This window comes from Solea solea, chromosome 6 (genome assembly GCF_958295425.1).
Source record: "Solea solea chromosome 6, fSolSol10.1, whole genome shotgun sequence".
Taxonomy (NCBI): domain Eukaryota; kingdom Metazoa; phylum Chordata; class Actinopteri; order Pleuronectiformes; family Soleidae; genus Solea; species Solea solea.
Window position 1 is genome coordinate 3,067,442 of NC_081139.1, and position 25,367 is coordinate 3,092,808.

The 25,367-nt window shown below is 40.0% G+C and overlaps 4 protein-coding genes across 4 annotated transcripts; 1 reads left to right on the forward strand and 3 right to left on the reverse strand.

Moving 5' to 3' along the window:
• Positions 1 to 712: 712 nt before the first annotated feature.
• c6h1orf74 (chromosome 6 C1orf74 homolog) lies at positions 713 to 1,856 on the forward strand. Its single transcript, XM_058632557.1, has one exon. The coding sequence runs from the start codon at positions 982 to 984 to the stop codon at positions 1,774 to 1,776; it is 795 nt and encodes a 264-aa protein (XP_058488540.1). The 5' UTR covers positions 713 to 981; the 3' UTR covers positions 1,777 to 1,856.
• Positions 1,857 to 2,678: 822 nt separating this feature from the next.
• Positions 2,679 to 5,345, reverse strand: sirt4 (sirtuin 4). The gene is made up of 4 exons (XM_058631910.1): positions 5,235 to 5,345; positions 3,974 to 4,437; positions 3,327 to 3,621; positions 2,679 to 3,226 (listed from the first exon to the last, which is right to left on the reverse strand). The coding sequence occupies exons 2-4, from the start codon at positions 4,435 to 4,437 to the stop codon at positions 3,074 to 3,076; spliced, it is 912 nt and encodes a 303-aa protein (XP_058487893.1). The 5' UTR covers positions 5,235 to 5,345; the 3' UTR covers positions 2,679 to 3,073.
• A 328-nt stretch (positions 5,346 to 5,673) lies between these two features.
• Positions 5,674 to 15,275, reverse strand: sxph (saxiphilin). Its single transcript, XM_058632542.1, has 16 exons — positions 15,178 to 15,275; positions 14,793 to 14,956; positions 13,807 to 13,906; positions 12,944 to 13,120; positions 12,696 to 12,858; positions 12,270 to 12,334; positions 12,032 to 12,189; positions 11,743 to 11,929; positions 11,504 to 11,652; positions 11,329 to 11,419; positions 8,613 to 8,921; positions 8,269 to 8,416; positions 7,481 to 7,563; positions 7,217 to 7,401; positions 6,632 to 6,818; positions 5,674 to 6,378 (listed from the first exon to the last, which is right to left on the reverse strand). Exons 1-16 carry the CDS (start codon positions 15,230 to 15,232, stop codon positions 6,335 to 6,337), a joined length of 2,265 nt encoding a protein of 754 aa, XP_058488525.1. The 5' UTR covers positions 15,233 to 15,275; the 3' UTR covers positions 5,674 to 6,334.
• sfi1 (SFI1 centrin binding protein) lies at positions 15,177 to 25,321 on the reverse strand. Its single transcript, XM_058632536.1, has 29 exons — positions 24,570 to 25,321; positions 24,411 to 24,482; positions 24,208 to 24,318; positions 23,768 to 23,862; positions 23,540 to 23,657; positions 23,315 to 23,417; positions 22,785 to 22,941; positions 22,524 to 22,685; positions 22,366 to 22,436; positions 22,189 to 22,281; positions 21,995 to 22,092; positions 21,786 to 21,852; positions 21,018 to 21,148; positions 20,854 to 20,935; positions 20,590 to 20,768; positions 20,422 to 20,497; positions 20,023 to 20,118; positions 19,835 to 19,911; positions 19,647 to 19,749; positions 19,476 to 19,572; positions 19,008 to 19,168; positions 18,853 to 18,927; positions 18,587 to 18,661; positions 17,418 to 17,833; positions 17,262 to 17,330; positions 16,948 to 17,171; positions 16,689 to 16,794; positions 16,484 to 16,586; positions 15,177 to 15,922 (listed from the first exon to the last, which is right to left on the reverse strand). Exons 1-29 carry the CDS (start codon positions 24,731 to 24,733, stop codon positions 15,794 to 15,796), a joined length of 3,510 nt encoding a protein of 1,169 aa, XP_058488519.1. The 5' UTR covers positions 24,734 to 25,321; the 3' UTR covers positions 15,177 to 15,793.
• Positions 25,322 to 25,367: the final 46 nt, after the last annotated feature.

Here is a 25,367-nt window from a genome sequence, read left to right on the forward strand (position 1 = left end):
TCTGCCAACAGTTGAAGTGTCTCATGTTATGACATTTCTGTAACGGCTATTATTGTTTTGAACCGGCGAATCAGCCGTTTCCAAGAGTGTGTTTGTTAAAAATGTAAAAACATATTTAATGCATGTGTTATTTAATAAAGCCTAAATAAAAACCTGGGGGTAAAAGCTCTCTCTGTTGTACAACACAATATCTTTCAGTTCTGACATAATGGTGTCAAGATCAATTCAACTTGGTATTCTTCACTATTTGTCACATTAAATATAAATTAAGTCAACATTTATACAGGTCTTATTTTGCTGGGATCTCACAGTTTAACCATCACCACTATGCAGAGTCAAGTGACAGAGATGCAGTCATTATGTGTAAATCGGGTGAGGATACATTATGACTTTTTGACTCTGTTGTTCTTTGTCTTTCAGAAATCTTCTGGTCAACGTGGGTCTGTTTGCAGCTGGTGTCTGGGTTGCGAGAAATCTCTCCGATTTTGACCTGATGTCTCAGCCTGTGGCATAATCTGGTCCTAAATCCGATGTCACCAAAATCAGGATGATGATGACGACGAGGGTGAGCTCACCCTCCTTGTTAGAGCCAGCATGAACTGTCTGTCTGCTGACCAAAAAAATCTTTTGAAACATATCTATAAAATATAATTGACAGAACTGGCAATTAAACATTAATAACCTATGTTTTGTTTCTGTTCCTTTTCAGGTGTTTTGGACCAAGAAGAAACAAGGGACATGAATAAGTGATCATGAAACTTGGTTATACTTTAAACAACAAAACAAATCACCTTGTTTATCTGAGTTTGTTTCATATTCTGTTTTTTTTTTTTTACTCATATCCTATTGTACATGGCTTGATAACAAATAATCAGTCAGTGTCTCTGTTGCTGACTCACTAGTATTTTAATTTATTTTCATAATGCTACACATTTAGGTAGATCTGACCATTTCGAGCACTGTCGTGTGATTTCTGCAGTGATGTCCACTCAGGAGGCTTTTGTTGCTGCAGCTCGTAAACATCTGTGTGCTGGAAGAAAATCTCTCTCTGTTCCTCAGAGTCTGGACCTGGCTGCTCAGGTCCTGGCTGTCAATTTGGGGTTGAAACCTGCTCTGCTGTACGACAGTAATGGCACCAGTCCAGAGCAGGTGCAGCAGTATGTGAGCTCTCTGCAGTCTTCCCAGCTTGTGTCTGAATCACTTTTCACATTGGATTTAAATGGAGACACACTTATTGTTAATCCATTTGCTGTTAGGTCAAATCTAGAGCAGGTGCTGGGCGGTGGCGGTGCCATCCCTGTGATTGATGTCTGTCACTCACTGGAGAAGCCTGTCATTACTGACAAACTCAGATTAGAGCTCAAGAGCATAATACAAGATTTACTGCTAATTCTGAGAGATTCTCAACAGCTAGAAGTGGTAGAGAAACCTCTTTGTGTGGGAGAGAAATGTGAAGACTGGAATCTGTGCACAGTCTTCGGTCTATTGTTGGACTACCCTGTAATTTACTGGTTTGATCAGACCAACAGCTTTGAAAACTGTCTGTCTATGACTCCTCTGGTGGTTACTACAGCTGCAGTAACATGGCAGGCGGCCACTGCAGACCACAGATGTCGTCTATACTCTTTCAGCGTCCCGGCTGTTCTGCTCGAAGAGACGCAGTCCAACCTGGACTCCTGGAGGCTTCGTTTACAAGAGAAATTTCAGCAGCAAAATGTCTTCAAGGATCTTGGGGTTTGTCAAAGCACAGTGACTCTGCCCTCAGTCTGTCTGTGATGTCTTATACAAATACCCTGGTATACAACATGTGGGTTTTTCCTTTTATCACTTCATTAAACTGTCATAACAGCCATTTACTTCAAAGTGTGTCATTGTTTTTACTCACTGTTTTAATAGTGATGATATGATTAATGCAGTTGAAGCACTACACTGAGGTAAAACACAAAATACCCTGTTTTGTTCATCATTAAAATAATGAAATATTTTATATCATATATAATATCTGAAATAAATGCAAAACACTTCAATTTGCTACTCTAAATATCCCATACTCATATTATATAAAGTTGAGGTTTTAGCCAACGGTACCCAGAACAACAAAATTAAGTACACATTTCCCACAGCAGCCGGTTTAAACTAGTGATAACACAAATCTCTTGAGTTGACTTCAGATACTGATCTTAGTTGCATCTAATTATGGGGTGGAAGCATAATTACAGATAATACCAACTGCTTTCTAAATTCTACTTGAGTAAAGGAACAGGCATTCAGCACTGAATCTACATTCCACATACTGGTACAGGGACACTGGTAGTGGTCTATGACGTGGCTTAAATAATACGTTTAATATTTGTCGTCTAAAATAGCATGGAATGTAAATGTTTAAGTGAAGTTTAATTACCTGACAAAGTGTTTAATCCATAAATCAAATAAATGTCATTCTTTACTCCCCCCATAGATTTTCCATCTTTCTACCGTCTGATTTTAAATAAATGATGAAAGGATAACGTGTTACCAGGAGACATTTGATCTGCGTATGTGTACACATGACATGTAAAGTGCTTTCATTCTTTTATTTAAAAGAACTAAAAGAAAAGGTTTTTGTCATGACATTTGAAATATAAATATGTGGGATCTTCATTACAGCTCACTGAACAGACACTGCTAGCAGTCTGAGACAAAACAGTATAAAGATAATGAGCCATTAAAACACACACTGAAGTCCAGTTTGTGTTTGATGGCTAGTTTCTGGTTCATTGGATGATCTTCCCTGCAACTTCCACTAACTTCTCTATTGTATAATATAAAACAAATGTCATTTTAGGTCCATTTGTTTCATTTCTTCACATGAAAACAGTAACTGTTAATATTCAGCAGTCATGTCAGTTTTGCCATATATTGATAGCAGCATTATGAGCCCCATATGTCAAATATGTAGGCCTTATTTTGCTTTGCACAAAAAAAACAGCTAAAAGTGCCATCCTGAAGGTTATTCGGTTGTTATCTTGTTAAAAAGAGGTAGTTTGCACAGTTTGATGAATAGCAACTATTCAAACCATGATGTCCACGACAATCAAAGAGGATGAATGACTGACAGCACTTCACCACAGCGGCCGCTCACTTTCAGCTCAGCCAGGTGGTCGGCTCTTGTGGGTCCAATGTTCAGGATGGCAACCGGTATTTTCCTGTCCTTTGCTGCCAGCAGGAACCTGTATCCTGAATATACCTTTGGAAAAATCAAAGAGGGACACAATTCAATTCAAAAGTCCTGAACAACTTGTGTTGTAAACTAATGTTATTGTGATTTGGGTGCGCAAAAATCCTGCCTGTAACGAGGACCCAACAACAAGCACCGCGTCCGACTCTCCCAGTCTGTCGTGCACAAACTGTACCGTCCCCTTTTTCACGCTGTCTCCGAAGAACGTGACCTCGGGCTTCAGTATTCCCCCACAGTCGTCACAGTGGGGGACTCTGAAATGGAGCACCTGCTCGTCCTCTAGGAAGACGTCGCCATCTGGAGCTACAACGCCTGCCTGAGCTCTCCACTCTGGGTTTAATGATATGAATCTTCTCTGAAGCTCCTCCCTCGCTGAAATGGCACCACAGCCGAGACAAACCACCCTGAGGACACCGATATATTTCAACATCTACTACAACTACTAATTGTAAAGGCAGCATCTCAATGCGTTCAGGCACGTAGACATGGACAAGACAACCTGCTGAAGTTCAAACCAAGGATTAGGAATATGGAAAAACATACAACAAAATCTGGTTTCTCTCATTAAACTGTATACATTCAAATGGCTAAACTGACTTATTATGTCATTTAAGAGGAAACAGACAGTTTGGTTGTCTTTTGGTTTCATCAATCTTCAACCAAATTCATCAGTCAAAATCATCCAACACTCAACAGAGTACCATTTGTCTGAATTTTGATTCTATACTGAGGTGTCTAATAATGCCATTTTCTCACCTGTGTGTGCAGCCATGGAGCTCAGTTAATCTCTTCTGTCCTGCCTTTGAGTGAAGAGCATCCACATTTTGTGTAACGAGCCAGTGCAGCTTCCCCCTCTCCTCCCACTGCTGCAGAACCTTGTGTGCAGAGTTTGGCTGATGGGAGGAGAACTGTGGCCACCCGACAAAGTTTCTGGCCCAGTAGCGCTGGCGGGACTTTGCACTGCGGACAAACTCTGCATGCTCCATTGGTCGTCTACTCGTGCGGGCATACAGTCCAACACCTTCAGAGCGATAGTCAGGGATGCCCGACTCCGTGGAGAGGCCGGCTCCAGTGATGACAAACAGTCGCCTGGCTCTGGAGACAAACTCCTGCAGCAGGTCCAGTGAGTGGGCATCAGTGGTCCTGCTGGTGGGGACAAAGGACGCCGCCCTCCTTACAGGTGCTGAGTGTAATGTGAGAGTCAGCCATGGCAGTCTCATCTGCATCAGGACAAATACAGTGAAGATGGTCATCAACTAAATATTCCACCACAGAGGGGAGCTGACACGCCACATAGAAGTGTTGAATTACAAAGAATGTACTGTCACTTAATACCTTTGGTTTGGTTGTAGAAAATAACAACGAAAAAACAACATGTGCTACACATACAATTCATTATTTACCAGCATATTCCTGAAACTATGTTTTAATTCAACTGGATCAAATTAGATTACTTTCAATTTTATTCTCCACAATGTGGAAAATAATTTACATAAAAACCAAGACAAACTAAACACAAACTTTCATTTGTTTTAATTCTAAGAGGAAGGGTGGTTAAAAGGAGACCTAGACGTAAAGTCGTCTAAACAAATTCATAATTCATCCAAATTCATTACACTTTACATACATTTTTCTTGCAGACATTGTAGATCGTGGGAGATTAAAAAGCTTTCCTAAACTTATAATAGTTAAACTTATGAGTGCGATGGATGAGACTGAATTATTAGTGCAAAATGTTATATATCATTAAATGTATAACAAAAGGAACACACACTACTTAAATGATCGAATAAACAATATCAATTAATCATTAAAAAAAATCACCACGAAAAATAAACGGGTGCATTTACTAAATAATGCTACTTTAAAATCAAGGGTCCTGACTATTTCAGACTTTTCAAGACCTGCACATTTCCTGCTAGATGTTTTTACGAGCTTAGGTGACACCAGGAGTGGGGGATATGAAAACACACAGAAAGGACTGAAACACGAGTGTCACGAATGTAAGCTACTTTACCTTATGTGTGAGGAAACTCCGGTGCGACTTCGTGGTCGTTTATAAAACGACGGTGTGTGTCCTGTTGTACAATTTAGCTTGAAAAACAATGCAGGAGGAACCTTTTGTCGAGCTGTGACACCGACAAGAACAGGAAATACCCCATTCTACGCAACACCTAACACACAACCGCGGTGCAACCTGGGAGTTGCAGTCCAAAACACTGTTTCGACAACTGTCTAGATGGAACTTTCCGTGTAAAATGTTGTAGTCCAAGTTAAACGATATATTCTTAACATTTAAACACGATTTTACAATAAAACGTACTGTACTTCAGCCAGAGGATAGCATAACATTGAAATTAAAATGTTTTATTACATTAAAAGTAATGTAGTTTTCCCTTTTTCTTCACAATGCAGAGAAAACACTGTACATTTTGAATAATTAAGTACATTTTGATATCTCTACTTATTTGTATTATAAAGCCAGTCTTTTGTTGGTGTAAATGTGTTGACAAATCCATAGAGTAAATTAATGAAATTCAGCATTATCTGTTTTCAGATGTTACATTACATTACATTACATGTCATTTAGCAAACGCTTTTATCCAAAGCGACTTACAATGGAATTGAGTACAATCAGCCAGGGGTGGAGTCGAACTTGCGACCATTTCGACCATGGTGTCTTTCACCATGGTCGCAATGGTCGTAACTATACATGTTCTTGTATAGTTACACAACATATACATATCCATAATTGTGGAAGAAAAAAAAAGGAACAGAAAGAAAACCCCATTTCATACATTTATTAATAATATATTATTTAATATACAGTTTTCTGATCATAAAATAGCTTTGAGGATTCAAATTATAGAGTTAAGAACAGTTAAAACACAAAATACAGTGCTATCACTGGACCATTTACAATCTGTAATCTGTGTGACACTGCAGGCTCTCTCTGTGGGCCTTTGCTTCCCACCGTTGTTGTGCTTGAACAGTGATTTCTCCAATTTCCTGCATAAACATGACAAAGCAGTGTTTTGCAGTCTTTAGTTATTGATAGAACAGATATTTTTTAAACATCAGAAGGCGGAATAGAGTTTGCGTTCTTCTCCATGTCCATTAGAATATGCTGCACACATCCTGACCGCAAAACTCCAGGATATCTGTTGGAATGAAAAGTAAAGTAGTTTTTATAGAAACTGTATATGACACAGATGACAATCAGCTCAATCCTCGTCCTCGGACACCCACTGTTCTGCATGTTTTAGATGTTTCCCTGATTCCAATGAATGCCTCGTCACCAGGCTTTTGCAGAGAGAGCTTGCTGATGAGCTGATTTGAATCCGGTGAGTTGGAGGGAAACCCAAGGACCAGGATTGAGAAACACTGCACTAGAATATTTAGTTGTATTCCTACCAGAGTGAGTGCAGTTGAAGACAGCGTCTGCACGAGTGTAAAACTCCTCTCCAAGGATGGAGCGGTAGTCCATGTGGCTCGTGTGGACAAAACACTGTGTTGCATCTTTAAACAACAGATCACTTTGTCCGTATTGTTGAGACTCAAAGAGCTTGAACTCTGAATCGGACTTGGCTGCCAAAGTTTCCTTTATGGTGGTAAAAAAAAAATAAAAAAATCATTATTTTAGCAAATCTCTGGCTATTTTTTTTTTTTTTACAGCCACATTTTTGAGTCAGTGAACCAAGCATTTACAAAATAAATGCTCGAATTGAATGCATGTGTTATTGAAAATATAAAAACATGTGATAAAGCCTTTTATCTCAAATTTTTTTGGGTCTGGTTTCTGAATCACAAGTTATTCTGGCAGAAAATGTGACTGTGGTGAAAAAATAATGTGGTTGAGAAGTGAAATACAGATATAAAGCTGCTAATTCTTATAAAATTATTATGCGACACCCGTCTATGGGTCCTGACCCAGCCTCATGTACTGATTTCAAACACACAACGGCACATTGTGAAAGCATCTCTGCTACATAAGCTGACCTGTGACTTCATGAGGAAGTCGTACACTCGTGCTGTGAGCACCGGCCTTGTCATGATGATGTTTGGGGGGATAACCCCCAGATGACAGCTCTCCCACTCTGACAGTGGGGCCCGACGGCCGTCACCGCACAGCAACTCAAAGTCCGATGGCGTCCAACCCTCTGCCCAACCTGTCGAGCTCAAACCTAAAGCACAGCATGACAGAAGATACTGTTATGTGTTGGCAGCGGCGAGTATTCATGTGATAAATCTTAAATATCTTACTGTGGATATTATCCTGAAGGTTGTGCTGCTCCAGGAAGGCCACATCACCGTGGCTTTTCCCACTGGGATCTCCAACCAAACACCTATGTATATTAAAATCACATTTTGTCAATTAAACTTAGTAGAATCCAGCCACATGGAGGGTTTTTGTGTTGTTTTAGACATGTGCCTCTAAACAGTGTTTTTAAAATACACTCACCAGCCAATTTATTAGGTACACCTGTTGAATTATCTAAGGCAGTGACTCAGTGCACTTAGGCATATGGACATGATCAAGATGAAGTGAGGACAGATGATTTGAGTGACCATGCTATTTGAATGTAGCATGGCTGTTGATGCCAGACAGGCAAGTCTGACTATTTCAGAAACTGCTGATTTACGAGATTTTCACACACAACCACGTCTAGAGGCCCTGTGATGGACTGGCGACCTGTCCAGGGTGTTCCCTGCCTTGCTTTATGTCAGCTGGGATTAGCTCCAGCTCCCCATGACCCTCATGTGGAAGGATAGAGTGACAGACAATGAAGGAATGAATGAACCATGTCTAGAGTTAACAGAGAATAGTCAGAAAAAAGAGAAAATATCCAGTTGGAGGAGAAAAGTCAGACTGGTTTTAAATAATAGAAACACATCAAATAACTACCAGTGTATGCAGAGGACTGTCTCTGAACACAGAGTGTATAAAATCTAAATGGCTGAGTAACACCGCAGGTAAAGGAAAAATGCTTGGTCACAATCTAAGTGGAAATCTTTCTTTAATTTAATTGAATTAAGCCAGCCGCTCACACCTTAAAGCCCCCATGTTGCCGTAGAAACGTTCATTGTGGTTGTCAGCGCAGCGTTTGGTCGCAGCCTCTCCGGTGCCTCCCATACACACTTTGCATAGATTCCCCTGAGAGCCGGGAAGACAGCCTTTCCAAAACACCTGGTTGTACGCTGAGGGAACATAAAGCGACAAACTACAGTTTAAATGGGTTAGTGGTGGGGCAGTGTTGACCCAGTAATAAATTACTTACCCAGTAAAGAGTAGCACAACCTATTACCTATTACTGTACAGATGTAACACTGTCTTTTAGAGGCTGAATAAATTAGAATAGGTGGTGAATACTGGAAAAATGAGTGGAAACAGCACCTTGGTCTGGGTCACAAAAGCTGCTGTTGTGCTCCAGGCTTAACGTGTGTGTGTACGGCAGCATCCAGCCTGCGGGGCTGTACATGTGACCCTGGCACGACCGACGCCCTCCCAGGTTCCCCATGAATATACTTCTGCTGGAGCGCTTTGCCACAGCTACACCCACCACAGACGGCAACACTGAGGAGAAGAGACACGGCAGTTCTTCAACATAAACACTTCCAAAATCCCTGTGAGTGTGAGTCATTTTGATGCTTTTACTGTCTGCCTCCAAGGGAGCTGATCCTTCAGCAAGCGCACATTTTCTACCTGAGCGAATCAGAGAAAACACAAGAAGAAACAAGTGTATTTTTAATTAGTGTAGACCAGGATTGCAACTTATCAACTGGTGGATGTAATTTATTTCTAAAACTTGATTTTAATTAGTGGCCTTAATTAGATTTTAACAGCGCAGACAAAATGTGGCGAGAAGTGTCTGAAGAGAGACGTAAAACGACAAGAAAATGCATCTTCATATGAAGTGTGCAAAACTATGGAGAAATTTTATTATTTTATCAATTTTATTTATTATAAATATCATCATTGTTATTATTATTATTATCATTATTACAACAGCTTTTCATATGTGAAGGGTCTATACTGTTCTCTGTTTTGTGTGAGGGCAACTATATATATATACACACACACATATATACATACAGTGCTCAGCGTAAATGAGTACACCCCCTTTGAAAAGTACCATTTTAAACAATATCTCAATGAACACAAAAACTATTTTCAAAATGTTGAATATATATAAGTTTATATAACATCTGTTAAACTTATAACATGAAAGTAAGGTCAATAACATAACTTAGATTACACATTTTTCAGTTTTACTGAAATAAGGGCGATGCAAAAATGAGTACACCCCACAACAAAAACTACTAAATCTAGTACTTTGTATGGCCTCCATGATTTTTAATAACAGCACCAAGTCTTCCAGGCATGGAATTAACAAGTTGGAAACATTTTGCTACATCAATCTTTTTCCATTCAAGAATTATCTCTTTTAGAGACTGGATGCTGGATGGAGAGTAATCCTCAACTCTTCAGAATTCCCCATAGGTGTTCAATTGGGTTCAGATCAGGAGACATACTTGGCCACTGAATCACTTTTACCCTCTTCTTCTTCAGAAATCCAACAGTGGCCTTAGATGTGTGTTTAGGATCATTGTCATGTTGGAAAAGTGGACGATGCCAAAGGCACTGAGTGATGGTAGCATCTTTTCTTTCAGTATAGAGCAAAACATCTGTGAATTCATGATGCCATCAGCTCCCAGACACCAGCAGCACTCATGCAACCCCACATAAGGACACTGCCACGACCATGTTTCACTGTAGGCACCATGCATTTTTCTTTGAATTCCTCACCTTTGCGACGCCATACAGTTTTGAAGCCATCAGTTCCAAAAACATTTATCTTGGTCTCATCACTCCAAAGTACAGAGTCCCAGTAGTCTTCATCTTTGTCAGCATGGGCCCTGGCAAACTCTAGGCGGGCTTTTATGTGCCTGGGCTTTAGGAGAGGCTTCCGTTGGGACGGCACCCATGCATGCCATTCCTCTGCAGTGTATGCCATATTGTGTCATGGGAAATAGTCACCCCAGTTTGGCTTTCTACTTCCTTGGATAACTGCAGTGAACTTGCATGCCGATTTTCTTTGACCCTTCTCATCAGGAGACGCTCCTGTCGAGGTGTTAACGTCCGTGGACGACCTGGACGTCTCTGTGAGATGGTTGCAGTTCCATCTTTTTTAAATTTTTGTACCACTTTTGCTACAGTATTCTGACTGATAAGTAAAGCTTTGCTGATCTTCTTGTAGCCTTCACCTTTGTGGTGTAAAGAAATTATTTTCCTTCTCAAGTCTTGAGTCATTTCTCTTCCATGTGGTGCCATTGCTAACAACATGAAATGGGAAGGGGTTTATAGTCAACTGTCTGCTGGACACCTGTGTGATGAATAATTAGACTCACCTGTGGTTGATTATTGTTAAATTGGACATTTGTAGTCTAAAAATTAGCCTTGCTACAGAGACTTTCAGTGGGGTGTACTCATTTTTGCATCACCCCAATTTGAGTAAAACTATAAATTTTGTTCTCTAAGTTATATTATTAACCTTACTTTCATGTTATAAGTTAAACAGAGGTTAAATAAAACTTAATCTTGTCAACATTTTGGAAATTGTTTTTGTTTTCATTGAGATATTGTTTAAAATGGTACTTTTCGAAGGGGGTGTACTCATTTACGCTGAGCACTGTATATGTATATATATACATATATATATATATACACACATATATACATATATATGTATATATACACACATATATTTAGGTAACCAACATTTTGCAAGAAACTAAAAGCAAATGAGATGAAAAAAAATAATCTGCAAATAATTTGAAAATCGAAAACAAAACTTACTTGATACCCAACCCAACTGCCTGTTTTATCTAAGTAAAGGGTCCAACCCTCACAGATGTAGTGAAGTGATAAATATTCAGTAACTGAATGTTGCTGTTCTGTTTTATAAATTAATTTGGATTAACATGATCAGGAATTTATTTTCATTAATAAATCAAATAATTAATATACTGTACACAAAGTACTTAATATGAATGTGTGCTGGGAAGGGAGACGTCCGAGAAACACAACACAACATAATAAAAAGTCTTACCATAATATTCTGTCACTACAGGGACGAGACCACACTTCCCAGCGATGAATGAGTGTGTCGCATCCAGTGAAGCCGCGTCCACCTCATCCCTCTGTGGTAAAGTTACAGGGCGCTGTAGTAAATGTTAAGAGTGTGATAATAATAATACTGATACTCTGCGGCTGATGCGACCCACCTTAATTTTCTCGATACACTCACGCATGGAAGCGGCTCCGACGCACACCAGCGGGTCTGACTTGATGCTCAGAGCCCACTCTTCACATTTCTTCTGCTCTGCGTGGCTGATGCAGCACCATCGCACAACACTGTCCTCCAGTGAGCTTCCTGCACACACACACAAACACACAAGTCAATAATTCAGTTCAATAATGGCACACAATCGACAGTGTGATGAATAGTGGAGAGGGGAAGCACCTTCATGTCCAAGACCTTTGAGGAGAGCCACATAATCCAGACCCAGCACCTGACTGACGTCCATGTCGTCTGACAGAACGGATAATTTATCCGTCACATCTTTGAAGAGAAGATCATTTTCCCCGAAAGTGGACGAGTTAAAGAGTTGGAAGCGGTGCCTCTCTCTCCCTCGCTGACCAAACAGCGTCTGAAGAATAACAAAAACAAAAAAAAAACCTGACATAGAGCGCAAAGTGAAATTGTGTGACATGTGAGGGACTGAACATACACATTTTTATTTTTTTTTTACCTGAGCGGTTGTAATAAATTTGCGAGCAACTTTGCGAAAGTTGACTCTGGTGACGACGCCTCCTCCTGGACCGCGTCCAAGGTTACAGCTCCTGTACTGGCTGAGAGGAGCCTGTGTGCCATCAGCACACAGTAATCGGAACTCATCGCTCTCACTCCCTAAAAGAGAAGAGACGGAACATGACACACATGAAAAGACAGATATTTCATCACCTCCCTTTTTAGAAGATATAGTTGACCTTCGATGCTCTCGAGGGCTAAATGGTCCACAAATGCCACATCTCCTGTCCCGCTCCTGAGACACCTGTGACAGAGCAGCAGGATAATTAAGTCGTTTGATTATTTCACATTTAAAATCAATTTAAGGCCCAGTTTGTAAGAATTAATGACATCTCATAGTGAGGGCACTCTTTCCCACATGTGTCAGAGAACTACGGTGGCCTTCACATACTAAAAAGGATGTTGTCCTTTGTAAAGAAGTATAGTATAAAGTAAAGAATAACGGTTCAATAATGGTTGATTCCAAAAGTCTACAAAAACCAAACAATTTTCACTTAAAAACAACATTACTTATGGGTAATATATATACAATATATACAATCCTCCTAAATGTTACACAATAGACCTTTAACATGCGTCCTTGTTGATTTTCAGTGACTCCTGACCTGAGGGCCCCTTGGCTGTTGTAGAAAGGCTCACTGTGGGACGTTTCACAGTGGTAATTCTTCTGGCGAATGTAAGACTTCTGGCCCTGGCACAGAGCACACAGACGTGGAGCCATGGCAGTGGCTCCAGGAACACAGCTGGCATTGAAGAAGGTACTGACATCTGCTCGAGAGGAGAACAAGTCAGAAGACTGAAAAACCACAGGACACCGAAACAGGGAACGAGGACACTTCAATATCTTCAGTACCCTGACTGAGCGGGTGCTCTTTGGACCAGCTCAGGTAGTTCCGGGACAGCAGGAAGCCCAGAGGAAGACTCCACCCAGCTGTCCATCGCACTCCACTGTGACAACTCCTGAGGCCCTGCAGGGATCGTACGTCTATGCTGCTGTTTCTCACCACAGCCACAGACAGAATACAGCCTCCTGCAGAGGACACAACGGAGGACAACCACAGACATGTCCTGTAATATACTGGCTCACAACACAGAGCTGAAGAGACATGAACAACCATAACTAAATAAACACTCCTTGAAAGACGTATTTTCATGTTCATATTTCTTGAAATATGAACATAAAGGTGAATCTAGCAACTGCAAACCTTTTATAATGTTACCTCAAAACCTTAATGAAGCTGGACAATGTTCTCAGAATGTTCTCTTTCAGTTGTAAACAAAAAATATCAAAATGCAACCAAATGGGAACATTGTGTTGTGACCAAGATGCAACTACAGGAGAACATTTCAGTTTTTCGGTTCCCTCAACATTTAGGGAACGTTAGGCTTCTGCATGACCCTGAGGGAACGTTCTCTAAATGTTAGTTCTTGGTTTGGTTCTGACTAACCTTAGAACCATGGGCTAATGTTCTTTTAACGTTTTGTGTTAGTATGTGAAGCCAATCAGCTCATTATAATTAACATGTATGAACAGACCTATTCTAATTACAGGCTTCATTGCTGCCAAAGGTCATAGTATTAATATTGATTCAGTAGATTAATACATACATTAATACCATTAATATATATTTAAGCCCTGTTGTTTTTTTCTTTTGTGTAACATGTCTGCCTGTAATAATAGGGAAACAACAGGAAATAATAATACAAAAAACCCACCGTCACTGTATATCTCCTTGGCGACAGCGACGAGACCAAACTGCCTCACAGCAGAATAAACTTCTCCTGCGTCTAATGTCACGATGTCAGCGCGGTTTGCCTGAAATGCAACTTTAAATTGTGAGTAATAATTAACTTCACAACTCAAGCAGTTGTCTTCTTCACTTTATAAACTGTTTGTTGTTGCAGCAGCTTCAGTTGAACACATTGTATTGAAATGAACTGTGATACTGGTGTTGAAAGTCTTATTTGTGTAGATGCTACACAATCTCAGAACAGTATCAGATACAAATGCATTTTGGAAATAAAAATCCATAACTTTGGTGCAAAATTGTTAAATAATCCAATATAGTTACTCTTCACCATTTAAGGAAAAATAACATCTATCTTTCACAATGTAATATTGATCACAAACCTTCACATTTGCATGTCAAAAAAACAAATTCAAATACAAAAGTATTATTAATATTTAAGAATGTATGCTGCGATACATTTTTTTTTCCAAAGTTTCCCTTTTAAGATTTCATTTAGATGTGAAGCTCTGTGTAGCACTGATGTCATATAATACAGCCATGTTAGTTTATATTTGGGAAAAAAACAAAAACAACACCCTGTGTTTGTAGTTTTAATATTTCCTCTGCATTATTCCTTAAGTCCAAGACAGTTTTAAAACTCAAATTTTGAAATTAAACAATATTCTGATTCTACTATTGTTGCCATTCGCTTTTTGAGTTGTCCTACTGGAAAATCATCTGTGCAGCTATAGGACAGATTTATCTCACATCCATCAAAGAAACCAAAGACATTTTTCCTCATTCTGACTTTATATATTTTCTTTTCTTATATGTGATGATCTTAGCCTAATTTCAAAATATTTAATATCATACTCATGTCTTATCAACTACAGTAGTATCTATGGCAGATGCTGAACTACCTAACCACACCTGTGTTCATGACGGTGCTCGTCAGGTGACTGGACAGCTCACCCTGATCCTTTCGATGCAGTCGGTCGTGCTGGAAGCTCGGATGCACGAGAGTCTGGCAAAGGCTGCCACAGCAGCTGGAGGCAGCACCGCCACCAGAGCTTTTGCGAGTTCTGCACATTTCTTCTGCTCGGGATCTGACACTGTGCACCAACGGGTCTTTTTTCCTGCCGTGCAACAAACATTTCAAACATAGAGTGACGTTCAGAAAAACAGATATACTCTGTATGTTGTAGAGAAATGTTTGAGACAATCAATCAAAGCCAACTTTGCATATTAGTAAGCTGCTGTTTTTGTATTCAAATCAATTTTAATAAATGTCTTAAACAGCAAATGCAAAAAAAATGCCCTTATCAAATAAATTCACTAGTTAAATAATAAAACTCACCCTTGGTGCAGCAGGCAAATGTGTAAAAGAGTAAAATAGTGTAAAATCCTCGCATTCTAGCCGGTTATAGATCAAAGACTGAGTTAAAAATTCTGACTTGTGCAGTCTGCAGAGCACAACAGTTTCCCCACTCCGTTACTCTCTCTGAAGTCGTTGATTTTCCTGCCAAGACTTTCCAAAAATGCTGAAAGACACTGGTACTAATGGGGTAATAGTAAACCTATTGCGTAAGGGCCACTCCTCTGAAAAAAAGTGCAGTTTTTCACACATGTGGAAAATAATTAGCACCATCTGTCACAAGGACAACCCCTAACCAAAAAGATGTAGAGGTGAAGACTCCTTCAAAGGGCTCAGCTTTATTGTGTCTGGATATGCTGAGATAAATTTAGAACCATGACAAAAAGCCTGGACCTGGAGCTGAGAGCTGAATAAAACACAATATGAACAAAATAACAAGTAAGATTAAAGCAAAAAAAATGTCAGTCTTTGTCAGAGTCTCAGTCTCCCATCGTTTTAGAAGAAATGTGATGGTAGCAAATGAGAAGCCATCCACATATTCAGCAGCGTAGGGACCACTATTGTTCCCAGAGTCATCAGTTCTCATCTCTTCTGTTTGTCAGCGGAGAGAAGAAACTCCTGCTGTGTGAAGGATGTTCTGTAAATGCTGGATCCTCTGGGTGTGATGCAGCATTGTTGGCTTCCGCTCGGCCAGTTTGAGGGACAGTCGAGTGATGCGCTCCTCCAACTGTCAACATCAAAAACATCAACTGTGACACAGGCTAAAAACTTGTACTTCCACCCCCCCCCCACGCTGCTTGAGCTTAATTGATTAAATGAGGCCACAGACGGACGCATGCATTGCAACATTGTGTCAATTTGTGTCCACATTGTCCTGACTCTTTTCAATCTTTACAAATCAATGTATTTTTTTTAACTCATTGTACTTTATTCTGATTCAGACTGGAAACCAACTGAGTTTATGCCATATGCAACGCTTTCAAATCCAAACTGAGAGTTCTTGAGGCTGAATCCACAGTTTTCTGTGTTTAACTGTGTAAATGTGTAACTGTTGAGTGTTTCATATTTGCTGCTGCCTTGTTTTGGCCAGGACTCCCTTGAAAAAGAGGTTCTTAATCTCAACGGGATTTTCCTGGTTTCAGTATTTATTGATGAAATCTCATTTCACTGTTGACAAACATGAATCGTCTGGGAGACATTTTGAAGCATTGGTGCACTAAAACACAATCTTGGGAGTTCATGAAAACATATCAGAAGTGTTGATTCCTCTTTGACATAAAAATGTTACCTCCTTCAACTCCTGATGAACACAATCTTTTTCCATTTGCTCATCATCCTCTGCACTGGTCTGCAGCCAACTATGCAACACCTCCCTCAGTTTTTGCCATGCCCTGCGTGGACAAAACAAACACACACACACACACACAGACAATAAAACATCCGTTACTATGGTGACAACATAAATAAGAAAATGTGAAGAAAGGGTAAACTACCGTAGCTGTTTTCTGTCCTGTTGAAAACTCTTCATGTCCAGCTGAATGCTGAGCAGTTCACTTGTCATAGCTGATACTGGATCAGTTCCTCCACCGCCCAAAAGCTCTAACAAAAGTAAAATCAAAACCCAAACGTCATCTTAATTGAAAGAGCTTATTATTATTATTATTATTATTATTATTATTATTAATAATAATAATAATTGAAAACAAATGAATTACTGATGATTTACTGGCAATAAAAGTGTAACTATCATACCTGGACACCTGGAATTCTGTGGCATATTCTGGGAGCTGGGGTTCATGAAAGCAGACGGAGGCAGAAGGAAATATTTGCTTTGAGTTCCCAAAGACAAATCCACCACAGACACCGGTGGTTCAGAAGGTGACACAGAAGATGTGATGGTGCTCTGATGTGTGGAGGTCATGAGGAAGGGTTTTGGAGCTGCTTCAGTGCTGATGATACCAGTCTGATATTGGGTGCTGGAAAACAAAAGAGAGAAAAGGAGAATACATTTGTCAGTGGCTCCTCCACTAATGTTATTTATTGTTATTATTCCCCAAAAAGTTTACCCTGTGCCTGGAGATTCAAAGAGTTCCTCACAGCGACGTGGCTGTCGTCGACACGCACGCGTTGGAGGCCTACAAAAAAACAAGAAGGACAAACTCTGTGAGACTGAGTCTGTATGTTGATCACAGATTCACAGCTCATCAGGTGCTCGGACTCACAGCTCACTGAGCACGCCGCCTCCAACTTCCTGCTCCACAGAGGAAACGTTCTCAGGTCCACGGGTGGTCAGGCAAAAGGTCACGCTCTTTTTTGCTGGTTGCTCGTGGACCGCTTGTTCTCTTTGTGGTTTACACAGCGCCCGCTGCTTCCATCGCATAGCACAGCGTCTAACCACTCCCTGGAGGTGACGTGTGCCGCCTGACGTAAAGTTATATAACGCTTTATGACGTGCACCCACTTGCTCTTGACTGTGTTGAGTAAGGCTGGAGGTGAGATCGTTCATGTGAGCAGCGTATGTAAGGATGCAGGTCACGCCCTCCCTCAGCAGCTGGTCTCTGTAGACAAGTGCCGCTGTGGCCGCCTGCTCCTGCTTCCTGCGCTGCTCAGTGACCCACAGCCTCCATCCATACAGCACCTGCACCAGCGACATTCACAGAGACACATTTAAGGTCCAGTGTGTCACATTTAGTGTGGTTTACTGGCAGAGGTCCAAGGTTTGAAAAATTCTACTCATAACTATGTTTTTTAAGTGTATAAAAAATGGAAAACTTGGTGTTGTGGTGACAGCAGGGGTGGTGCAGAGATAGCCTACGCGGCCAACTCAAAAAACCTAATTATGTAATCAGAAGGTAAGAATATGCTATTAGGTTTAGTAATAACACGTTTTCTTTTTTATTATAATGCGAAAAAAAGGATTAAAAATAATTATTTTTCAAATTATTTTTTTTTCTTTATTTAACCAGATAAAAAGACCCATTGAGATCAAGATCTCTTTCACAAGGGTGACCTGGCCAAGAAAGGCAGCAGCACATAATCCATTATCTACTCTTAAAGTCAACAAAAAATTAAGAAAATAAAAAGTCCTAAACTGGCCAAATTAAGTGATATTTTTGGAATCATCATGATCTTATTCCTGTTTATATCATTTCAAGCCCTTGCATATTTTCACATTCACACAATAAGCAGTTGACATCATAAAGTCTGTGAGGATTCAGGGCTAAGGGGTTTGGGACTTTGCCAAGGAGTCCTGTAAATGTCTCACTCTGCAGTCTCAACATTAATTCTTTCACACAGGACCTTTAATCTCCGGAAAAATCACTTTACAATTTTCCTGCTTTAAGTCCTTGTAAGGCTTCTGGAAGAAAACCCCCCTCCAAAAAAACATTACCTTGGCCTGAAGAGTGAGAGACCAGTGCCAAAGTGCTTGTTCTGTCTGCTTCACTTCTCTCCGTCTGTGCTGCAGCTGTAAGCAGGAAGCAAACCGAAGACATTCACATTTACTCACTTGGTAGATGCTTTTATCCAAAGTGATTCACAACTGCGAGACAAAACTAAAGCTTCAGTTGCGGTAGGAGATAAAAAAGTACAAAGAGCTCTGCAAATTGATCTTTAAGTGTAAATCGGTCTTTAAGTGACAACATTACATCAACAAACCTTAATTTTCCACTGTTCAAAGTAGCTCTGGTACATCTTTAACCTCAGCAACATGATTCCTTGTCGTTTCATAACCTGTGAAATAAAATCACATAAATGAATGTCACAGCATGTGGCTTTAAATAGAAAACACTAAATGAGAATAAATTATAGACCTTATATTTCCGGCAGTGGTCGTGATAATTATTCCACTCTCTCAGTGCTTTCCAGAGGAGTTTGGAGTTATAGTGCCGCCTGGCTCTCTCCATACTCATCCTCTCCCTGCGAGCGTCTCTGGTTTGCATCCTCCACTGTCTGAATGTCCGCAGCAGGAACACTGAAAACGGAAAACATCAGCTTACAAAGGTGAAGAGGCATTTTAGGATAATAGCTCTTAGACTAAGCGACTAATTCTGTAGTAAATGACAACATATTTGTCTGAGAATGCTGAGACTGCAATTTTGGAGGGTGGATGTCATTGAAATATGCTGTACACAGCAGGAAAGACAATCAGGTTAAACTGTAAGTTCAAGTTTAAATGCACTCGTATAGTTGTACTGTGAAACACCTCTGGCTGCACAGCAGTGACCTTGCTTTCATATGTGTAGTAGAAACTGTGTTGTTTGGAGAGTTGCAGTCATTACCTTGGTTCACTGATCTCTGAACGATGCTCACAGCTTCTGCCTCCTGGTGGCGCTTTGACACCGCATGTGTTGTTGCTTCTTGCCAAGCATGTAACACCTGCAAAGAAACAAATAAGTGAAGGTGCTAAATAAATAAGTGAATTAGCTTTAAAAGTTAGAATGCTTGACAACCTTGGACCGAAGAACGTGCTGAAAGTGATTCTGTGCTCGTTGCTCCATGAGCCGGTACTCTGCCTGCAGCGCTGCGTTCTCCCTCCACACTGACAGAACCATTCTGTGGAGACAGATGTTGTTAATATACACCACTGGCTTACAATCAAAGAAAGATACCGTTTGAGTCTCAGTCTGTTGTTTAATACCTGAGAAAGTGCTGCATTTTCAGACTGTGAAGTTCCTCTACTCGACTGCAGACGCGAGACATCTGCAGGTGGTGTTTCTGTGAACACAGCAGGGTCACGGTGTAAGATTTTTCTCATTAGATTTACCTCTGCCAACATATGAGATCATGTTTAATACTATATACTGCTAGTCACTGGGACTTAAGTACCTTCCAGGCCTCACAGGTGTGTTTGAGAAGTTTAGTTTCATGGTAAAGCTGTATTTCCTCCAGTTTGCCTTTCTTCACTCTCTGGTTCTGAACAAACTGATAAAACACACAAGAATTACTAACATATACAGATAACTGTCCTTCCTTTATTTCCTTGCAAACAGTAAATATAAGTGGTATTAGTAACTGATTAGTCAAGTGACAGGAAATGAATAGCTTTAAGCAACAATAATTAATGAAAATTTCAAAGTATAACAAACTAAAATCCCTGTTCCAATATTTTACAAACGTATTATAAGCTTATATGAAGCAAACACGTTTTTCTTTAGTTTTACTTAAGTCTGTTTAAGTTTTTGGTTTTATCTTAAGGGCAAACACGCAGATGTCGTCAAAAAGCACCTTTTTCCATTTTCCCAGAGCCCATCTCACGCAGCAAAGGTCACCTTGATGAAAGGCCTGACACTCTCTGTCTCTCCTGACGTGCAAACAAATAAACAAATCTGTAAGATTAGTACTTATTATATGTATATAAAATCTTCACATCAGCCAGCACAAAGTTTGGCTCACCGGTCCCGAATCTCAAAACTGTTGTCCTTCCACTGTGTCACTGTGTTGTGAAGGAGTCGGTGCAGGTACAGACAATCGGATGCTTCCAGTTTCTCCTTCTCATTGATCCTCTGCTCCGTCCTTTGTCTCCATCGAGCCAAAGCTCTTTGCACGAGGTATCGCTCCTCATGAAGAACTGCCTGATAAACGAGTGAACTTTCAGTGTGCAGTGCTTGCCTTCTGTATATACACCAACAAGATATTTTCCATCTACTGCTGACATACCATCTGCTCAGAAAGGATCTGCTCCTTGTGCTTCTCTGCTCGACCCCACCAGGTGGAAATCACCCAAGTGCACCGACGCCGTCTGACGAAGCAGAAAAACAAGCATGTCAGATCACCTCTGCTTGGTTTGTTGGTAATTCTCAAAGACAAAAGAAAACACTCACTTATTAAAAACATCAGCCTGTTTTCTCCTCTGTTTATAAAGTCTCCTCTGCAGAGTGAACTTGACCCATGAGCTGAAACACTGTGGCAGCATGTGCTCAGCAAACCAAACGTCTGCTCGACGCTCCAGTTCCTGCACATTAGCATGAATTTTTTTATTTACTGTTGAACAATATATGTCAAGGTATTTGCCGACTACATACAGTCACAAGTTGATTTGCTTTAGGACTTTGTCTTTTCTCAATCAATATGCAGATCATTACAATTGTTTTGCTGATATAAAACCTGCTGTGACACATTCAAGTTAAAAAAAAAACACAAATAAAGTTAATTTGCAATGATTAAAAATTGAGAAAAGTATAACATACTAACATTAAAGAAGCGAATGCAATGGATTGCTATTTTAACTTGGTTATTAAAACAGGCTTTTGATTAATTCTCTGCTGATTGAATACATAAATAACTTACTAATTCACCTTGAACGTGCTTTATAGGTTTTTACAAAAAACAGTCCAATATACAAGTTTAATTTAAATCTTCCTTGGCAGATAAATCTCTCTGATTAATAGAAATATATGTCTGCTCCGTACATTTCTGTGTTTTTTCTTTTGGCCTCTCCCTCTGTCGAGGTCTCAACAGCCGATATGCTATTTTATTTTATTTTTTTAATTTTTTTTACCCTGGAGGCCTTCCTGATGCAACCCTCCCATTTATCAGGGATTTGGACTGGCACTGTCCAATTCTTGTGCTTTGCCAAATTAAAAATATACCTGCATGTGTCTTTGCTCAGCAAGTTTCTCCCTCCAGAGGTGAAAACAGCTGGTTAGCAGGGACACGCTGTCAGGACAGAAAAAAAATCTAAATTAATAGAAAGAAGATAAATGATTTACTTGTGGATGCAACTCTATACACCAATACATTCTTTAACTGCAGGCAAATGTGAGTGAAGCCACAGAATGAAATAACTGAGGAAAAGCACCTGTAGTTTGACTGTGCAGTTTCTAGCAGTGGTTGAAAGCTCTCGTCTTCAGCCTCCTCCAGATGGTCCTGCCACAGCCTCCAAAACGTTCTCATCATCTACAACAAACACACATGTAAAACTTCAACCATCACCACCAATTTAAATACTTGAAATGCCACATATTTTTTGCATTAATTGTACAAATCCATTACAGTTTGATAATACTGCTGGAGAGCCATGTTGTTGTTCAAGCGCTGTGTTTTGTTCCAGGTGACATTAAGATGAAGTCCCTGCATTCCGGCGCTCTGCAACAACAATACACCGATCAATACGTGAAATGATCACGCGACATAATTAGGATATTATGTTGCTTAATTTTTGGTTCTTACCAGCAGGTGATGTAAGTGGTGCTGATTTGCCATCTGGTTTTCTTCTGCTTCGTCTCTGCACAAGGTCACGTCTACTGATGAGCTCAAGAATCAAACCAAACAATACACTGGACTATACTTAGAGTGTTTGTATGAAAAATTAATATTTAATAGGATACAATCTCTCCATCGCTGCAATGCTCTGCGCTGAGTGCTCCGAGTGGCTAACTGCGCTGTGGCCTGCAAGCGGTCTTCCTCAGTCAGCCTGCGATGCAACGCTTTGCTCCAATTACTCCAACACATCCTCACCAGACGCAGATTACATGCATGCTGAGCTGCAGCTAAAACATTCAGAAAGGGAACAGCAAGAGAAAACCGAGTCATACAAAAGAAACATATACACAAAATGCAAATACAACAGTCAGGTAAATAAAAATAACCTTGGGTCTTTCTTTTGGTTTGGCAGCAGGACACATATCTGACCCACTGATGCAGTGTTTTTCTTTTCAGTCTTAGGATGACGTGAAGTGAAGCCTTGGTTTCTTTATCTTTGTGGCAACAAAGAGCAGTGTGGAATTCTTTCCACCGATGCAGAGCCTTTGACAAAAGATAAAGTAAATCAGACAAAGTAAAGAGGTATGTAATCACATTTATACAAACAATTGTGGTAACATAGGAGTTCTGAGTGAGTTGATTTTTCATTAAGAATATTGTATCTGTGCTGTATTGATTGTTTGAAGCACTGCATAGATATACTTGTTGGAAATAGTGTTTTTTTGTTGTTTGCCTTTGACCACTAGTTAGCAGCAGGCTTTCAACCATTTGACTCTCTCTCCCTCTCTTTCCACTCCTCTCACCAGACAAAGTAAAGTGTATAGTTTATTCATATAATATTATATTTTACTAACTATGACAGATTTTCTTGAAACTGTGGGGACAAAAATCTCAGTATACTGTGTGATATACTGACCGTCCTCTGTAAAGTCAGCTCCCGCTGTTTGAGACACTGGGCCTCTAAAGTGTGAAGGTGTTGATGCTGCTGCAGCCTCGTCTGCCACAGGCTCCAAGCAGAACTACACAGGTAAAACATAAGCGTCAACCCAAAGCCCTGTACAAAAAAAGGGCTAAGGAATCTTTATTCGCTACATCCAGTCACACAATATTTAAAAGCAATGCGTAAATACAGTAAACATACCGAAGAGTTGAGAGCTTGTTTTGCTCAAAAGCCGATTCAAGCATTCTCTTCTTCATTCGTCTCATCTCTGTGAAAACCTCCCATCTGTCCCAAACCAGCTGCATCTGTTGTCTGTCAGCTGGTTAATAAAACAAGCTGATTACTGATCCAACAGGTTCATATAATAACGGCTGAAAATGCACATAAAGTCACATAAAGCAGGATACACTCTAATGAGCAAAGCCTTACCATATGATTGAGCAGTTTTTAGTTTGCTCTTCTTTTCTTGCTGCAATGACATAAATGTACGCCAGCTATGGAACACCCAGTTATACAGATAATACCTGAAACACAAAATCAATGATTTGAATACACAACAAACATCTTATCAGTTTTATGAGCTACAAGACAGTAACGTGCAGTAGTTCAAGAAGTGCTGGTGTTGTTTACTTAAGTACTAATAAAACAATGTAACAATATAACTTGCACTACATGTTTGAATGTAATGGAGGTTTGTTTATGTAAAACACTACACATTACAGCTTTAACAATTCTATTTCACAGCAAAAAAGAGAGAAAACAGAGCTTTCATTTGGGAATCTAATTTGCATCTGAAAGGGTTGTGAATCGTGAAGCCTCTGGTGATTCCCATCCTTAGTTATAATAAACCACAGACTTGCAGCACTGACCTATAGTGACACTCTGCCCTGGTTTTAAGACTCCACTCCCTCCTGGACGTCCACCACTCATCTGTCCATCCTTCAAAGGCTCGTCTGAGTACCACACTGTCATAGTGTGACCTACAAAACCATGCAATGTTAAAATATTTTAGCCCTTGCCTTTAAATAATGTCTGCATAACTTAACACATAATAATATATATGGCACATTACTTGGCTACATGAGGAGGAACTCGGCCAAAGGTGTTGTGCATCCATATATGTAGGAACTTTCTGGCCAAATGCCTGCAGCAGTTGAAAAAGTCTGAATAAATTAAACATAATAATACAAAAACAAACAGTAAACTGAAATACACATTTGACGAATAACACCTTATTCTCAGCTCCTTGAGTCTTCCACCTTTGTTCCAGCTGTATCCAACTCTGTAGACAAACTTTCTGGTTTGAACTTTGCGGACCAATTTTGTTTGACCACTAGATCCCAAACTGGCCGATAGGACTTTCCCTGTGCCTGGTTTTCTAGAGTTACTCGGCATAGTAAACCACGAATTAGCATCGGTTTTGAAGTAAAATCATCAGTACTTTATGACAGCAAAAGCTTCGTGTGCGTGAAAGGACTTGTTCAGGTAACTAGGTGCCGCGCGTTTGTTTTTCCGTGTCACGTGACAGCGATAATGCGAGCGTGTCCATCGTGCCCATTATTTAGTCGTTAAAAACACGTCTCACTGTCGCTTTCAAACTGTAAAGTAATAATTTTAGAATTACACTCATTTAACGCCAATAAAACATTTTCGAAATGTTTACTTTGGTCGTGCTGAGAAAAATCAGGAACATAACAATAACGTACCCAGGGTCCCCTCAATGTAACTACTATGTATATTGTCATATCCTGACACCCCGCAATGGCGGTGTATGATATTTCTGCTTGACCGCCAGCAGATCCCTGCGTCAGAAGAACAAATCAAACAAACCCCAACACAATGGATAGTCGTCCCAAACAATGCCTTTATGATGTTTTAAACTTGGATGAATCTATACTTTTATAAAACCCGTGAGAGTTTATGCACGATTTGAATAGCCCCACACAAGTGTTATAAGTGTATAACGTGATTTATTTTATCACGATTTATATTTTAAAATGCGACAAGGCTCACGTTCAAAATTCTACAA

Excerpts from the sequence above, each read along its gene's own strand:
- c6h1orf74 (XM_058632557.1), top strand. The coding sequence starts at position 982 with ATGTCCACTCAGGAGGCTTTTGTTGCTGCAGCTCGTAAACATCTGTGT.
- sirt4 (XM_058631910.1), bottom strand. The coding sequence starts at position 4,437 with ATGAGACTGCCATGGCTGACTCTCACATTACACTCAGCACCTGTAAGG. Across the intron at positions 3,622-3,973 it reads CTCCATGGCTGCACACACAG|GGTGGTTTGTCTCGGCTGTG; the intron begins GTGAGAAAATGG and ends CGGTGTCCTCAG. Across the intron at positions 3,227-3,326 it reads TTGTTGGGTCCTCGTTACAG|GTATATTCAGGATACAGGTT; the intron begins GCAGGATTTTTG and ends ATTTTTCCAAAG.
- sxph (XM_058632542.1), bottom strand. The coding sequence starts at position 15,232 with ATGCGAGGATTTTACACTATTTTACTCTTTTACACATTTGCCTGCTGC. Across the intron at positions 11,653-11,742 it reads CAAAGGTCTTGGACATGAAG|GAAGCTCACTGGAGGACAGT; the intron begins GTGCTTCCCCTC and ends GTGTGTGTGCAG. Across the intron at positions 11,420-11,503 it reads AGTGTATCGAGAAAATTAAG|AGGGATGAGGTGGACGCGGC; the intron begins GTGGGTCGCATC and ends ACTTTACCACAG.
- sfi1 (XM_058632536.1), bottom strand. The coding sequence starts at position 24,733 with ATGCCGAGTAACTCTAGAAAACCAGGCACAGGGAAAGTCCTATCGGCC. Across the intron at positions 22,686-22,784 it reads AACCAAAAGAAAGACCCAAG|CTGCAGCTCAGCATGCATGT; the intron begins GTTATTTTTATT and ends TGAATGTTTTAG. Across the intron at positions 15,923-16,483 it reads TTCATCAGGAGTTGAAGGAG|TTGGAGGAGCGCATCACTCG; the intron begins GTAACATTTTTA and ends TGATGTTGACAG.